Source organism: Pelodiscus sinensis, chromosome 13 (genome assembly GCF_049634645.1).
Source record: "Pelodiscus sinensis isolate JC-2024 chromosome 13, ASM4963464v1, whole genome shotgun sequence".
Taxonomy (NCBI): domain Eukaryota; kingdom Metazoa; phylum Chordata; order Testudines; family Trionychidae; genus Pelodiscus; species Pelodiscus sinensis.
In genome coordinates, this window is record NC_134723.1 from 46,103,054 (window position 1) to 46,120,465 (window position 17,412).

Sequence of the window (17,412 nt, forward strand, 5' to 3'; positions counted from 1 at the left end):
GGGTGCCCGTTATGCACACGCATTACGCACAGGAATTCAGAACCCGGTGCTGTTTAAACCAGACAGGTAAAAATCAGCACTGAGCACTAAACCTCCCCAAGATTGCAGTTCCGCTCTCAGCCTTTCATTTGCAGCCTGCAGGATCCACCCACAGGCCCGGACACAGGCAGTGGGGAGGTGAAACCAGCGTACGTGCAGCGGGGATGCTGGAAGAGTTTCTGCCATTGGGCAGGCTTCGCTCGGTCGGAGAGATCGTCCCGTGGCCGGAGGCAGCAGCCGCTTGCAACCCGGCCGACAAGGAGCAGTGTGGTTATCAGCAATCAATTTGGGTTTGCTGTAATAAAACCAAACCACCTCGAATCCAGCCACCTCTGCCATAACCTGTCAGGCATGGCTGGCCCTTGCCTACCGCACTGGGAAGAAACAGACAAGACAAACTTAAGCCAAACCCCTAAAGCCAGGGAACAACCCCCTCCAGCTCCCTTCACCGGCCCTACCTCACCGGTGCCCCCGACGTAGGATTCTACCCACAACCTCACTAGAAGGGCCTGCTGAAGGGTTATGTAGACCAGCCGTTTTCAGACTAGGGCTCACAACCCAGTGCTGGGCAGTGGATGTCAGGCACTGGGTCTGGTGGCTACAGGGGGATTAGGTGAGCAGTGGTGGGGGGCTAAGGCAGTTTCCTGCCTGTCCTGGCACCATAGCCTGTGCTGCGCACCAGAAGCGGTCGCAGCAGGCTTGGCTCTGGGAGGGGAGGGGGCAGGTAGCTGCCTTAGCCCCCTCGCTGCCCGGGAGCCGCTCGAGGTAAGCCCCTCCTATCCCTGCCCTGCCCCCACAAGCTGGAACCCCCTCCCACAGCCCAAAGCTGCATCCTCAGCCCCATCCTGGAACCCACACTCCAGTCACATTGTGTGAGGTGGCAGCATCAACCATTTTCTTCAAATGGGTCATGAGAAAAACGTTTGAAAACCACTGATGTAGTTGGCCAGTGGTATAGCCCGGGGAGGGCTTTTCCCCGCTGTGAATTATCTAAGCGCACACAGGCGGCCATCGCCAACCTGGTCTGGAGAACTCTCCATCGTCTCCAAGGCTCTGATGGCTCTGGAGCCGACAGGAAAGCTGCCCTCTCGCCGACCTCCTGCCGCAATCCCATCAGCCGGACAGGCGCGCAAACACACGCCCCGAAACCGAGCTGTGCCCACAGTGGCAGGCGCACCCAGCCGCAGAGCACGGGGGGGCTGCTGGGAGCCAGACTCAACGGGCTCCTTTGTGTCCCCGGGGAGCTCCGTTCCAGCCCAGCCGCTCGGGGCACAGGGAGACTGGAGACGCGGTTTTCAAGGATGCTCCCTTCTGAATCACAGGACTCGCGTTGGGAGAGCTGCCAACTGCCCGTTTTACAAACAGACCTCGTGGCTCCCACAAGGGAGATACTGACCCCGGTGCCATCAGCCCACAAATGGGCCCAGAGGGAAGTTTGGTTTGGCACAAGAGATGGAAAATCCCATTCCACTGGGTAACCCATTAACAAAAGGGGGGGCAGAGGGGGGCCACTCACCACAGGCAGGGGCTGCACCAGCCTGGTCAGAGCAGCCCGCCTGAGGGGTGCCCGGTCCCGCTGCGGACTGGGGCTGCTCTGGATGACTGGAGCTGCCCCTGTCTGCGGTGGGCCTCCCACAGGGCTGGAGAAGCCCCCTGCCCACGGCAGGCAGGGGGCTGTGCCAGCCCCCACTGGTTAACCTTAACTGGTAAGCTGCACCCCTTAGAGTGAGGCTTCCTGGTGAACTAGTTACGCAGTTAAACATTCCCATCCCTATCTGGGAAAGAGACTCGCGGGCGCCTGCCTTTTCCTTCTTCAATCAGCATGGTCACTCTCCTGGGCTCAAGCTAGAATCAATCAGAACCCAGGAAATAAACGGCTCCGTTTTCTAGAGCCCCGCAGCTTATTCCGTGTAAACGTCGTCGTCGACTGGCCGCCACCTCCACAGCACTGGCCTCGGCAAGGGAGAAGGAATGCCAAAGCCATCGACGCACCATCCGTGGGCCATCCCCTGGAGAGCTCCCTGCCCTCATCCGGCCGTGTCTCGCCACTCCCAGTCAACCCCCGCTTCAAATCGCTTTGGAGACCCGGAGGCTGCCTGGAAAACCCTCCCGTGATGGCCGTGCAATGGGTAAGTTGGTTCTTCCTATGCCCACGACGCTGAGCTCAAGCCGCATTACCCCGGCGCTTGGCGTGACATCGCTAGGGACGCGTTCCCAGCAATGCGAAGAGAGGGGGGATTCTCGCCGCCTTTCCGAGGCCAAAACGTGGGCGTTCGTAAAGAACCAATTCGGAGCCCTACTGACGTGGCACTTCGAAAAGCGGCCTAGCTACAGCAGGGCAGCTGCCTACACCGGAACATTCAGGGCTCTCCTGGAACCAGGCGAAGTCCTTGGAAAGGAGCAGTGGGGGGACCACATTCGGCGTTCTGCAGCTGTCCAGCAGGCGTTCGAACGGGGACCAGCCTCTGTGCCAGCAGCCGTGAACGCTTCCTTTGTGCAAGACACTTTCTGGCCTCTCCAGCCACGTTCCTGGGACACCAGGAACCAGAGGGGCTGGCCCATCAGGCGCACACCTGCTCACAGCTTCGCTCATCCTTCTTATGGGCTGAGGCGACTGGACAGCCAGCCGTTCTGCCGTCTGCCCACAAGCCCCGCTGTTGCTGCAGGGAACCACAGCCAGCCAAGGAAGGAAGCAGGTGGCACCAAGTGGACTTTTCCAAACACACAAGCCCTAAAATGCTCTGAACGGGAGGGGGGTGGGAGAAATTACCTGGACTTCCGAGTCAAAGGAGAAGAGGTTCTGTCGGCCGTCGTTTCTGCTTAGCTTATTCAGCTGCTCGGTTTCTCTCCCGTACTAGGGACAAGGAGAGCACGGAGGTTACGGGGACCGGCCACGCGAGAAGCGACAATGTCGCGGGGAGGGAGGGGTGCACAAATAAAGCCATCGATATTGTTCAGGGCGGAGTGAGGACGGGCACAGAGCCGCCCCTCGCACCAACGGATTCAGCCCCAGGAGATCGGAGTCCCGTGGCCTTGCTCAGTGAGTGTCACTCGGGGTTACACAACCAGTGGGAAGCCAGATACAGGCCCGGCCTACCCAGCACGGGCCCAGAGATGGCACGCCATCCCCGCCCTGCCCGACGGGCGTGGGGCTGTCGATATCGCCCTGCTTTGGAGGGCGAACTCTCCTCCTCCCGCTCTGCACTACACGTCTGTGAGGTAATCTGAGGACCTCTATCCCCAGATGTATCCACTCCCCCGGCACTATGCTCCCTCCCGGTGAACTGCTCCTCCTTTGTAGCACAGGCTGCACCTTGCACCGCCATGACAGAGGCTGGTGTCGCCCGTTCCCCTCTCCCATCTCCCACCTCAGACCGCGTCTTCTGGGAGGTTCAGCATGTCCAGACCGGAGCTTCTCGGCCTGCTCCCCACGTGCCTTTCCTCCTCCCCTTCCTCCATCACCGCCGACAACGTTCTCCCCCAGTCACTCCCTCGCGGCTGCCTGACCCTTCCCCTCTCCTCACCAAATCCGGCCACTGCTCCCTCCAAGACTGTCCTGTTCCCCCCAACAAAACTCTTTTCTCCCAGCCCTCGGGACCTCTTCTCCAAACAGCCCGGCACAGGCTGCCCCTGTACAGTCCATGTGCTGCAGCCAAAACGCCCTTCCCTGCTCTGACCCTGCTCCCCACAGCCTGCCCAGACCCCATCGTCTCTTTCTGCATGGATTTCAGATGCCTCATGCGGACGCCGAAGGCTGTAGCCTAGCGCCTTGGGTGCGCGTCCCCCTCGGCCCTCCCTGCCTTTTGGAGCCTGCTAGCCCGTCCCGCTCTGTGCCAAGCTGCCGGGCATGCACACGGGTCTGTAGGACCAACCCGCCTTGGCAAAGCCCACAAAGGGTTCTCAGGAAGGGTCCAGAGCATCAGCTCAACCCAAATTCTCAGACTATGGCCCTGTCTCCCTCCTGTCTGCTGCTCCTTCCAGGCCCAGTCTGCGCCTGCCCTGGCACCCCCAAAGACACCGGTCCTCCCCCCGTGCCCTTCCCCGATTCAGCTCCCCCCTCCCTGTGTTCCTCCTTCTGTCCCGGCCCAGCTCCCGCCAGAGCACAGCATAGGGACGTCTGCGGTAGGGGCCGTAACCACTGCCCCTTGCCAGCGTCCAGAGGACAGGCCCAGCCAGTGGCTGCGGCGAGAGGGGAGGATGTGACGGCGGCAGACACGATACCTTCATCAGCTCGGGATGCATGCTGCGCTCCAAGCTCTCCAGCATGTTTTCCGGCTTCCCTTGGCTGCTCGCGTCATCCTCTGTCAAGGCACAAAAAGCAGATGTTCCCAACGGCAGCCCCGGCGCCGGCTAATCCCGCCAGGCCCTCTGGCTCGGCAGCTGGGCCCTCACTCACCGGGGCGCAAGGACCACGTGCGGGGACTCTGGCAACGCGGCAGCGGGGTCCCCGGCCAACAGCACAGCCGAGTTTCAAGCGCGCGTGTATCCCCCGACTATCGTTTAGTTGCCTCACCTCAGCGCCCGCGCCGGCTTGCTACTGCACTTATTTTTAAGGCAGGAAAAATGTCAGTGCTGGGACAGGCCTCCGCGCAGGACGGGGACAGGGGAAGGAAGTCTGGCTGCCCGCATGAACTGACCTTGTCCCGATTCCACCGCCTCTTTCTTCTCCTGCACCAAACTCTCCGTATTGACCTGAATAATTTTTTTCAGCGTGACCAGCCACTCTTCCATTTCTGGTTCGCTTTCGGCTGCCAGGTAGTGGCTGTACTTATCCAGCATCTTGAGTTCAAATGCGTAGCGCCGCATCTTGGGGCACTGCACAAAGGGAGAAGAGAGCGGGACCGGTGTTCCAGCTTATTGATACGGTCTCTGCTGGACAGCTCAGCTCCGCAGACGACGAGTAGGATGTTTCCCCCTTGTAAATCCCATTAGACAAAAACAACAGGGACACAAATGCCTTACGCGCCATCGCACCTTTCATTCCCAACAGGAATCCCAAACCGCAGACATGCACTGCTCAGCCCCCCGACATGCAGCTAGCTCTGGGGTGCAGTGTAGCAAGTAGTTGTGCTGACAAGTGGAACCGAACCTGGGACCTCTGGAGCTTAGTGCATGAGCCTCTACAGCAGGCCTGGGCCTAACACGGCCCATGGGCCAGATCTGGCCCGCCAAGCCACCTGATCCGGACCACAGACGCAGCGGGCAGCTCAACGCAGGCTCCCTACGTGCTCTCCCTCCCCGCACACCACTGAGAAAAGCGGCTTTCCAAACTGTGAGCCCAGGAAAAGGCTTCATGAGCTGCCCCCGCCCCCAGAAAAATCCCATTGGCTAATTTCTGGCCAATGGGAGCTCCTGTTTGAAAAACAGGCAGCACATGAAGCATCCTCTCCGCCCTTCCAGCTCGTAGTTATTCACATACGCACACGGCCCTGCAGCCTGCATGGGGCAGGGCGGGCAGGCTGCCGGAGAACCTTGCTGGGCTGCTGGCCAGGAGTCACCCACGTAAGTCTCCCAGCCAGAGCCTGCCTCTGGCACCCCAGCCACTCCCCTCCCCCTCCCCTCAGCTCCCCCGCCATTCCTGCTCCCCTACTCCACATAACACAAACCCTCCCCTCCTGCACCCAGACTCCCTCCCAGATTCAGCACCCCAGGCCCCTGCCCCAGGTCACAACCCCAACCCCCGCACCCCAGGCCCCTGCCCTAGGTCACAACCACCTCCTCCACCCAAACTCCCTCCCAGACCCCACTCTCCCTCCTGCACCCCAATCCCTTATCCCAAGCTCCTTTCTGCACCCAACCTCCACCCCAGACTCCGCACCTCCTCCATTAATATCATGGAAGAGTGCGGCCCTCAACCACGTTCCACCATCTCGGAGTGGTCCCCGTCAAAAAGTATTGCCCACCCTTGCTCTACAACGTGAGCTACAAGCCAGCTGGCTCCCGTCTCTCTGTCTGTAAGTGGCCTTGCTGCCGCTCCACGGGCCAGTGCCCCACCCCCAGCAGGCACGTGGGTTACACCAGCACCGGGGGACACTTGAGCCCAAGTCACAAGAACAAATTCCTCCCGTTATACCCGAGTGCCACGGAACGTTCTAAAGCAAACCCAGGAGCTTGATTTTAAAGACTCGGCCAACTAACCGACCAAAACCTGCAGCTTGACCCTCTAGTGAGGAGCATTAATCAAACCCCAAAGCTTGAACGATCTCTCTCTTTTCCAACCTCTGCTTCTCCAGTAGTAGAATATTGCAGTGAGAAATCCAGGCACGTCATAGAATCCTAGAGCACAAGAACTGGAAGGGACCTCGAGAGGTCGTTGAGTCCAGTCCCCTGCCCTCACGGCAGGACCCAGTATCATCTAGAGCATCCCTGACAGGTGTCTGTCCAACCTGCTCTTAACTATCTCCCGAGATGGAGACTCCACAACCTCCCTAGGCAATTTATTCCAGTGTTTCACCACCCTGACAGGCAGGAAGTTTTCCCTAATGTCAGGACTGGCCTTACCATGAGGCGAACTGAGGCGGCCGCCTCAGGTGAGAGACTGTGGAAAGGCACCACTAGGACCCAGAGTGTAGAAAATTATGTCTGCTGCTCCTGCATATGTATTCTCTCCTTCACTGGGGTAGGCAGCAGAGTGGTACCATGAGAGGAGTAGAACAGGAAGGAGGCAGAATTGAGACTTTTCAAAGCTTTGGCCCAAGCGAGGGGGCACGGGGGCGTCATTTGAACTCCCAATCTCAGGTGCCAAAATATAGTGGGCCTAATGTCCTACCTAACCCCCCCTTGCTGCAGTTTAAGCCCATTGCTTCTTGTTCTATCCTCAGAGGCCAAGGGGAACAATGTTTAACCCTCCTCCTTATGACACCCTTTTAGATACTTGAAAACTGCTCTCATGTCCCCTCTCAGTCTTCTTTTCCAAAGCCCAATTCTTTCAGTCCTCCCTCATCACTCATGTTCTCTCGACCTTTCATCGTTCTTGTTGCTCTTCTCTGGACCCTCTCCAATTTCTCCACAGCTTTCCTGAAATGTGGTGCCCAGAACTGGACACAATCCTCCAACTGAGGCCTAACCAGTGCAGAGTAGAGCGGAAGAATGACTTCTCATGTCTTGCTCACAACACTCCTGTTAAATCCCATAATGCAACATGTAAAGTACAGACTACACGGCCCAGAGTCACGGAGGCTACAAAGACATCTATGAAAACTCGTGTAGGAATCTTCATGGAATTTCTGCTGTGTGCACCTGAGAATTCACCCAAACCCACATGAAAACAGCTTCACTAGAGACAGCACAAGTGCAGGACTAAACACACACACAGTCTCCAGAAGCTGTGTTTTTCCATCCACCACTACTAGTGCCTGCAACGAATGCCTGATGGGGCCTTTTCAAAGCAGGGGTTTTTACGTTATCCAATTCCTTGATAGAAACTGCTTCCCACAAAAGACTCTACGCTGTTGCAGTTTGGGGACATTTTCCATGCTCACTTTCATTCCTCTTCCTCTTCTTTCACAAGAGCAACAGACAGCAAACACAGCTCGTGGGCATTCTCTTACCTGTATAATAAAAGCTGAACCTCTCTAGTCTCGTCTGGCTAGGGTGTTCGTTCACTGGGGGTTCACTTACGTTTGTGGCCAAGTTTCCTGCGGTCCCACAAAGTTTGTTTACAGCCCCCAGTCCCGGCTCTCAGTGTTCTGTGCTGTTATTTAGCTCTAATTTACCCTGCAACGTCTTCTAACAGCCCAGTAAGCAGTGGAAGTGTTGGTGATGCTGCTAGACAATATTGACCTCCTGTCATCCAGAAAATTCTCTGGTTCGGCCCCGGTCAGGTCCCCAGGGTGCCGGACTACAGAGGTTCAATCTGTCGTAGTCCCCCAGTGCAAGGCGGTGTACAAATACACAGTGAGAGACGCCACCTGCCCAGAAAGGCTTGCAATTTAAGGCCCAGTTTTTGCCCTGTCAGCGGAGGCTCTGCCGCCCGCCCCCCCGCTAGCGGAAGGACAGCACGGCTGTCCGAGCCTGAGCAGGCAGACGGAACAGGCAGAAAGTGCTGGAACTCACAGCCGGGGCCGACAGGACTCCCCCCTCACCAACCTACCTGAACAACGTCAATGCAAGCATCCAAGAAGATGCAGCCTTTGGATTCTTTTGAAATTTTCTCGTCTTTGTAGGAATTCAGAATGTAGGAACCGTCCGGGAGTTGCGTGAGGTAAAAATACCGTCGCTTGAAGACCTGCAAGAGCAGAAGGCTGGCTGTGTACAAAGGTCGCTCTGCATCATACGCCGCTTCGGCATTGCACTTCTCCGTCACTGCACGAAACCGGGCGCCCCCTTAGTGCCACACGCTTCCCGAGGTGGATTAAAAACGCTCCCCCTCGGGTGTTGGAAGGAAGGAAGGCGGGAAGCACGTGCCACAAGTCAGCATGCCCACAGCCCCCCAGCGCTCCTGTGCCCCACACGCTAAGTGCCGGACGAGCTCCCGAGACCCTCCGCCCGCCCCTTGGCAATTTGAGACCCATCCTCAGGTGGCAGCTCCAACCCCGCAGCAGGGACAGAGTCCACAAGTGATGCTGTCCCCCCCGCACTGGCAAACGGAGGCATTTCCCCCCGCCCCGATCTGGGTGGCCTGCAGATTTCAAGTCGTGCAAGCGGCGGGCTGTCTGGAACGTGAAGTCTGGAGGCCGGTCACTCAGCTGGAGGCTACGGGGCAGTCACTGGGCGGGGGAGGGGCGGTGGCCGGAGAGGTCAGCCGAGATCAGGGTTTCTCACAGGACATTTCTTGTGGCCACAAGCTGCTAGGCTGGGGGAGGGGAAGGGGAATAGCAGCCCCTCCCCGTTGCACCTGGATGCCCCGCCATGGTGTCGGTTGCCGGGGCCGCCAGGAGGAGCTGGGCCCTGTGGGGTGCAGCCCTGGGGTGGCAGGCTTGGGGCACAGGACTTCAGGCTCCAGCCCTCTTACCCGGGCTGGGTAAAGTGAGGCAGGGATGGTGGAAGGGGGGACTAGCAGTCAGGCCATGGTGCGGCTCCGTCCGTGGGAACATGCAGGTTGAAGCGTTAGAGGGAACGACAACTGAGGACTTTGGGGGAAGTGTGAGGGCAGCCACCCACAAGAGGGGGTTACTGCACCTTGAGGCCACCCAAAATTCTGCCCCGAGGAGCCCTGGAGCGTGATGGTCCCTTCGGACCCGGCTCTGTCCCTCTGCACCCCCTCCCACGATGGCTCCGGCTGCAAGGCGCTGCACTGAGCCGACCTAGCAAAGCACTTTGGTCCGGCCACGGTCCCACTACAGCTGGCGACACGAAGCACCTGCCGGGTTGGAAGCCAAGCGCTGAGCGTGCTTCAGGAGGAAGCCCTGGATTAGGGGAGTGAGGGAGCTGTGCACGTGACAGGCGGGGCCTCCCTTCCACCCGCCACGCCGCGCGCGCCTGTCCCCAACACCTCTGAAAAACAAGCCAGGTGGTTACATTAGAGTCTGGGCCATCCCACTGCACTCGCATCCAGCGATCCCTCCACCCCACAGAAGGTGCTTCCCAGACTCCTAGGGCTGGAAGAGACCAAGGAGTAAGAACATAAGAACGGCCAGACTGGGTCAGACCAAAGGTTCATCCAGCCCAGTGTCCTGTCTGCCGACAGCGGCCAATGCCAGATGCCCCAGAGGGAGTGGACAGAACAGAGAATCATCCAGTGATCCCTCCCGTCACCCATCCCCAGCTTCTGACAAACAGAGGCTAAGGACACCATTGCTACCCATCCTGGCTAATAAGTATCGGTGGACCTAACCTCCATGAATTTATCTAGTTCTTTTTTGAATCTTGTTCAAGTCCTAGTCTTCACAACATCCTTTGGCAAGGAGTTCCACAGGTTGACTGTGCGCTGCATGAAGAAAGAAGGGCAGGCCCAGGAGGCCAACACAGGGAAAAGAGAAACGCTGCTCGCATTCCCATTTTGAGACTTTGAAAATATTCTCGTTGTAATGATGGCCTTGAACAAACATGGGTCAATGCAGCATTTGAACTGCCCAGATCAGGTTCTACCAGTGATTTTGTGTCGCCGCGAATTGTGAATCCATCACATATTTGATCAGCTATTCGCTTACGGCTGAGACCAGGACAAGTGAATTCAATCTAACCCATTAAAACGTAACACTTTGTAAGGGATTAGATGTGAGTGCTGAGGACTTTATGCCAATGAATTTTAAGATGAGAGAATAGTGAGAACGCTTTGGCCCTGCTTCAAGAAAGCACTTGGCATGTGTGGACTTAAGCAGGAACTCCGAGTCAAGCACCACTTCAGCGCCTTGCAGAATGGGCCCTTAGATACACACGTCTGGGCTTGGTGCGATAGCAAATCTTTGCCAAAATAGATGTGCATTTAACTCATGTTCAGAAGACAGGAAAGCGAGTCTGATGAGGTTTCTCTCATGGGATGCTTGATTTCATGCAAAGCATTTCAAACATTTAACAGCCTTCCAATGGAAAAGTGCAGAAGCAAGAAGCATGCACAAATATGCTGCATTATTTATGTGGATTTTTCCTTTGCAGGTCTTCTGGGTACAAACAATTGTTAGGAATGCCGTACTGCTCTTGGAATGAATGGCAGGAACTGAGGTACAGTGCGAATGCCACATCAGATGAGACAGCTGGTTCAGGATCCCACCCGTGTGAGTGTGGGGGGGGAGAGGCGGGGGGAGTTGGGGCAGTTTCAGATGCAGCCAAAACAATTGTACAGGGCTAGCCAGAGAACCGGGGAGATCCAAAAGGAAAAAAAGAAAGTGAATGCCATGAGTTAAACTGGATCGGGGAGCACCAGAATCCAAACTAACCGGAGTCAGGCTGGACAATGCATCTGCCAGAATCACAGAATCCTAGAACACTAGGACTGGAAGGGACCTCGCGAGGTCATCAAGTCCAGGACCAAGCACCGTCTAGATCATCCCTGACAGGTGTCTGTCTAACCTGCTCTTCAATATCTCCAGGGATGGAGATTCCACAACCCCCCTGGGCAACTTATTCCAGTGCGTAACCATCCCGACAGGTAGAAAGTTTTTCCTAACGTCCACCCTAAACTTCCCTTGCTGCAGTTTCAGCCCATTGCTGCTTGTGCACTGCAAGGAATAAGATTACTCTGAAGCAAACGCAGTCCACTGGAGCCTAATTAAGTTTTGTTCCTAAACTGGCTCACCATGGAAAACATTCTGTACAAGCTTAGCAACAGCCTGCAGTCCCCGCTGCCTGGCACGTCGCTGTAAGGGAGGAGCCTGGAAGTGAGATCACGGCAAATCTTCTGCAGCATTTCAATGATAATTCAACGGGCCGGTCTGGAGGGCATCAGACCGTCCTGGCACTGCTGCTCTCTCAGAACTCGAGCCTCAGGCATCAGAGATGGGTCGTGATGAGAACCAAAGTTTCCACCAGTGGACACTAGATTTGGGTGCCTTCATTTTTGAGTCAACCCATAAATAACATGAGCCTGATCTGTAGGGGTGTTGCACACTGTCGCATTACAAGCACACCTCATCCCGAGGCAGCACAGCCCAATGGCTAGAGTCAATAGCAACGGCCCTAAGCCCAGGGCAGCACAGCCTAATGGCTAAAGTCAGTCGTAATGATGGCCCTTGGGTCAGGGCAGCACAGCCTAATGGCTAGAGTCAGTAGTTTGGGGCAGCAGCCCCAGTAGGGGGGTCCAGGCCCACCCTACTCCACTGTGCCCCAACCCAGGGCCCTGTGAGTGGCAGACTGCCCCACTACTTGCTCAGTGGGGAATCCAACCGCAACACACGGAGCTCACTCGGGTGGGAGATACCACTCATGCACCCTCCATGGGGCACTTCCTACCGGAGTCAGCCTGGGGACGCTCCATGTAGTCTCTAGTTCCCATTGTCCAGGCCTTCTGGCTGGTCCACTTCTGGAGCTCTTACAGCAGGTCCTTCTCCTCCGGCGTCCAGCCCAGGCTGAGCCGAGCTGCTCCCTTTTATACCACCCTAGCCCTTGGAGCATGCCCAGTGCAGCCGGGGGGTGGGGCTTCCTCCCTGCACTGACCCAGTGTGGGTTAGGCACACCCCCTCAACTCCAGCTATGTCCATGGGACTGCAGCTGCTCAGCACCTGAATTTCAGCCCCGAGGTGCTGAGCATTTAGGCCTCCCGCAGCACGTGCCTCCCACCAAAGGCTGTCTCTTGACACGCTGTGGCGCAAGCAGGCGTTAGGGGCTGACTGCCGCAGTGACTGGCCCGCTGGCCTGTCGGCCGCCGGAGGTCAGACAAGGTGATCGCAGCTTGGGCTGGCAGTCAGGCCGCTGCTTCTGCACCTGGCTGGACGGGGGAACGCCAGGCACCCAACGCTTGTGAGCGTGTGGAGTTGCCCAGCCAAAGACGGGGGGGGGGGTCTTCTCTCCCGAGTCCTGCAGCCACTGGGACTGGACGCCCCTCTGCGGGCTGTCACCGGCTCAGTCTCTCCTCCAGCACCGAACGCAGCTGTTTGCTGGCGTGACAAGCGGATCCCAGACTGGGCAAAGGCGCCGCAGGGGAGGCTGAGTGGCGAGGGCTGCGTCCCGCACGGACACTCGCTGCTTAGAGGCAGCAAGGCTGGCCGAGCGCTTCTTCTCCTTCCACAAGCCAAGCAGCATTCAAGAGGCGCCCCCCCTTCTGGAGAACAGCTGGTCTGCTTAATTCAATTGTCCTCCGACGCGGATCCAGAAAGCGGTCGTGGGCTGGCTTGCACACGCACGGCCTCTTCGCCTAGCCTGCCCTTGGGGATTCAAAGCAGCAGACACCACCCCACAGAAAGGAACTCTTCCAGAGCGAGGTGCCGTGAGAGCCACAGAGGGGCCCAGACCAGACCCATAAGAACATCAGAGCAGCCAGACTGGGTCAGACCAAAGGTCCATCCAGGCCGGTGTCCTGTCGGCCCACAGTGGCCAGTGCCAGGTGCCCCAGAGGGAGTGAATAGAACAGGGAATCATCAAGTGATCCCTCCCCTGTCGCCCATTCCCAGCCTCTGACAGAGGTTAGGACACCATTCCTACCCATCCTGGCCAATAGCCATTGATGGACCTGACCTCCAGGAATCTATCTAGCTCTTTTTTGAACCCTGTTAATGTCCTGGTCTTAACCACTTCCTCTGGCAAGGAGTTCCACAGGTTGACTGTGGTCTGCATGAAGAAAAACTGCCTTTGGTTTGTTTTAAACCTGCTGCCTATTCATTTTATCTGATGGCCCCTAGTTCTCGGAAACCTGGATTTGGACTGAGACCCTCAGTGACATGGCTCCACCCCATTCCCCCATCACTGCTCTGATAGGGCCCCGTCTGGCATTCAGCTCACCTTCATGGTAACCGTGATGGTGCTGTTGACGTTGGCTTTGTGCAGCCAGCCCTGTCTGATGATACCACCCTTCTGAGAGCACAGCGAGGAGGAGTCCTGGAACGAAACCGGAGGTTAGAAAGGCGACGTCAGCGCTAGCCAGACCCGTACCCCTGCCCCGGGTCACATGCAGACAGCTCCGTGGAGGAACGTCAGGGGAACATCAGGGCTCGTTTACATCAGAAAGTTGCACCAAATTCGCATTCACGACCCCGAGGGGGGTGTGTGTGTGGGGGAGCTATATTGATACATGGGAGTTTTGTAATGGCCCTGATTTTCCTGTGCAGAAAGGGTCCGGCTCACCCTTTCACTGGTATAAGGAGTGCACTTGAGAGCTTTTCCTGGTATAATATTGTGCAGACACAAAATCACAGCCCCATCCCACACCCGTAAAGCTTTCCAGCATCAGCCGGGCCTTCGCCTCTGCCCAGCATGTCGCAGGCCACGTTTTTCCACCCGTGGCTCACACAGTGCCTAATGGATAAGGCATCAGCCTCGGGAGCCTCCCGCTGGTGGGGAGAGAAAGCCCCTGGGGAACAGCAGAGCAGCGTCTGGAGGCCTGCCCTGCAGCTCCCATTGGCCAAGATGTGGTCAATGGGAGCATCAGGAGGTAGTGTGCCCATACCCACCCCCCCCACACATACACTCTTCCACCAGGACCCTAACTCTCTTCACCTGACCAGACCTTCTGCACCCAGTGGGGCCCCCGACCCTGCTGGCTGCTGGAAGGGCCAGCAGCTCCCTCCAGCCCCCACCGCAGGGGTAGGAGAGTAAGCCACACTCCAGCTGCCATTATCCTGGGTGCAGCCGTCTAGCCCCGGCCCGGTAAGGCAATCGAGCCCCAGGGGCCCACACATACTCTACCTCCCCCAATCTGCACATTAAACTGGATTTGATGCGTTATGACGTAAGGCAGCGTTCTACCCGTGGGCAGGCGTACGTGACTAGCACAAATCGCAAGGCAAAGCAGAGTCAGACCCTGGACTTTATGGGTGTGTCTACACTGCAACCTTTCCTCCAAATAAGCTACACAATTTGCACTGCGGAAATCGCGCAGCTTATTTCGAAGTCTTCATATATTTAGTAGCCCATTGTTTGAGAGTCTGTAACGCTGACGTACACGGCCACGGCCACGCCCCCTGGCCATGTATATCAGCGCCCCGCCCTCCTTCCCCTCCCTCCGTGGCGGTTCGGCCAGCCCCCTGGCCCCCTGGACACACACACACACACACACCCAGACCCAGCCATCGCTGCTTCCCTCCCCCCTTCCTCAGGGCCCCCCCATCCTCCCCTCCAGCCCCACAGTGCTCAGCTGGGCCCCGGGGGGAGCACCGCTCAGCTGAGCGGTGCAGTGTGCCACAGAGGGAGGGGAATGGGGAGGGGCTGGCTGGAAGGGGGGCGGGAAGCAGACCTGGGGGGGGGGTGCAGCGTGGACCCCAAACAGCCACTTGCCACCGCTTGCTCCCCCGGCGGGAGCGCCGCTCAGCTGGGCCCAGCGTGCCACAGAAGGAGGGGAAGGGGGCGGAGCTGGCCGGAAGGGGGGCAGGAAGCAGAGCTGGGGGCAGATTGAGGGCTGTGGGGCTGGAGGGGAGGATGGGGGGGGCCTGGAGGAAAAGGGGAGGGAAGAAGAGCTGGTGGGGAGTAGGTGGGGGGGTGTCCGGGGGACCGGCCGGCGGGAAGAGGGGGCGGAAAGCAGAGCTGGGGGGGGATTGGAGGCCGTGGGGCTGGACGGGAGGAGGGGGGTGGGAAGCAGACCTGGTGGGGGGGAGGGTGCAGCCACTGGCCCAGCTGGACCCCAAACAGCCTCTTGCTGCCTGGCCAAGGCCCAGCTGAGTGGCACTGGCGCTGCGCTGCTCAGCTGAGCCCGGGTGGGACAGGAAGGGGGGCGGGGCAGTGATGTACATGGCCAGGGGGCGGGGCCATGTACGTCACCGCCCCCTTCCCCTCCTGCTGCGCCCTTCAGCCGGGCCGCCGGGGAGCCAGCATCGCAAGGGGCTGTTTGGGCTCCCCCGGGGTGGGAGAAAGAGGGAGGGGACATACATGGCCCCGCCCCCTGGCCATGTATGTCACCGCCCCGCCCCCCTCCCTCGCGGCAGCCCGGCTGAGCAGGCAGCACTCAGCCAAGCGCACGGCGAGAGGGAGGGGAAGGGGGGCAGGGAGAGACGGAGGGGAGAGAGAGGCAGGAGGAGGAGAGCTGGGGGGGGAGGCAGAGAGCTCAGGAAAGAAGACCTGAAAATCCCATCTCATGCTGGGCTAATTGGCTAGTTTGAAAACAAAGCACTATCCCAGCCAGTCCCTTAGTGCGACGGAACGAGGGTTCCGGGATAGCGCACCCTTTATTTCAAACTATATTTTACAATAGCGGGCGCACTGAAGGGCGTGGCAGTGCTATTTCAGGAGACTTCCGGTGTCCCCAGATAGCCCCGCTAGCCAGACGTCGCCTAAATGAGCAGCAACACCACTTTGCAAGATGGCTTGGCACGCGGCACGTGACCTGTTGAACTCTGCTGAAGACAGAAGTGATTCCAACCCTCCCACGAAGATCTGCTGTGTCATTTCCTTAGCCCCCGTTTCGGACTGCTGCACGGGACCAGCGGGAAAGCCAGAGAACGCAGCCGGGTTCATTGAAAGGAGGCACCTGCCTTCTAACTGATCATCTCTGAAAGCCAAGAAGCTTATCTTGTAACAGCAGTGGGTGGGTGATTGCAGCCTTGTCCCAGCGGCTCAGAAGGGAATGGGCCATCAGTGAACGATTCCCCAGCAAAGGCATCCCCTGGTGCGAGTTTTTCCTGCCCCACCGCCTGCGCAGTGCTACAGAACCACACATCTTCCCCTTACCTCGTCCTTCTCAAAGTCTTCATCTATCTCAAATACATGGCTTGGAATCTTCTCCGGCCGAAAGGATTTGCTGAAAATAGAACAGAGCATATAAGATAGCCATAAGAGAGAAGAAGCCAGGACAATAGCCAAGCAAGGTACCGGTCTACCTTGTCCCTGCTGGGAACACACGAGTAGGCTCAACAACAGATATTTGCAAAAACTGACATGGAACCACCTGTGGAACTCCTTGCTGGAGGATGTTGTGAAAACCAGGATTTGAATGCAGGACTCCCTTGCAACCTGACCTGAGGATGAGCAGGCTACACTGAAGCTATCTATTCTACCACGCGTCTGGAACAATCCTTTCCTGTCTTACAGAAAGAAAGTGTTTGCACAGTAACAGATATGATGGGAAGTAAGGCATAAACCCCTGCGACATCTCCTGCACTCCCCGATACAGTCTGGGCCACACTAAGGTGCCCCAAGTCCTCTGACGAGCAAACCCTAAATAAAGGGCAAGTAAATCTCACTCAAATATACTGGGCACGGGGCAAGCCCGGTGGGCAATGTTAGCACATGGTTGGACCAATAACACTACTTCCTAAGAATGGCCAGACTGGGTCAGACCAATGGCCCAGCCTGCCCAGTGCCCTGTCTGCTGACAGTGGCAGTGCCAGGTGCTTCAGAAGGAATGAACAGAACAGACACATTCTCGAGAGACATTCTCGAGTGATCCATCAGGATGTTTGCTCCCAGCTTCTGGCACCCAGAGCAGGAAGTTGCATCCCTGACCATCTTGGCCAATAGCCACTGGTGACCTATCTCCAATGAACTTATCTAATTCCCTTTAGAATCCACTTATACTTTTGGCCTTCGCTACATCCTCTGGCAAGGAGTTCCACAGGTTGACTGTGTACAGCGTGAAGAAAAACTTCCTTTGGTTTGTTTTAAACCTGCTGCCTATCAATTAGGTCTTATGTTATGGGAACAAGCAAATAACTTGTCCTTATTCACTTTCTCCATACCTGACATGATTTGATAGACCTCTGTCCTACCCTCCCTTGGTCTCCTCTTTTCCGAGCTGAAGGCACTCCGGAAGAGGACACTTACCACGGCAACGATCGGAAGTCACCCGAGTAGTCTTCGTATTTATAGTTCACCACGTGCCAGTCTGAGTGGTAGGTTTTAATGCACTGCAAG

At 57.4% G+C, this 17,412-nt stretch overlaps 1 protein-coding gene across 5 annotated transcripts in view; it reads right to left on the bottom strand.

The window, feature by feature from the left end:
* DOCK11 (dedicator of cytokinesis 11) overlaps positions 1-17,412 on the bottom strand; it is a 126,725-nt gene that overhangs the window by 74,074 nt on the left and 35,239 nt on the right. For all 5 annotated transcript variants that reach the window (XM_075941156.1, XM_075941158.1, XM_075941154.1 and 2 more), the window contains exons 4-10: positions 17,323-17,405; positions 16,231-16,300; positions 13,354-13,449; positions 8,132-8,266; positions 4,677-4,854; positions 4,261-4,340; positions 2,810-2,893 (exon numbers count right to left, since the gene is read on the bottom strand). In XM_075941156.1, coding sequence (XP_075797271.1) covers positions 2,810-2,893; positions 4,261-4,340; positions 4,677-4,854; positions 8,132-8,266; positions 13,354-13,449; positions 16,231-16,300; positions 17,323-17,405 — 726 coding nt within the window. The remainder of the gene's footprint in view (positions 1-2,809; positions 2,894-4,260; positions 4,341-4,676; positions 4,855-8,131; positions 8,267-13,353; positions 13,450-16,230; positions 16,301-17,322; positions 17,406-17,412) is intronic.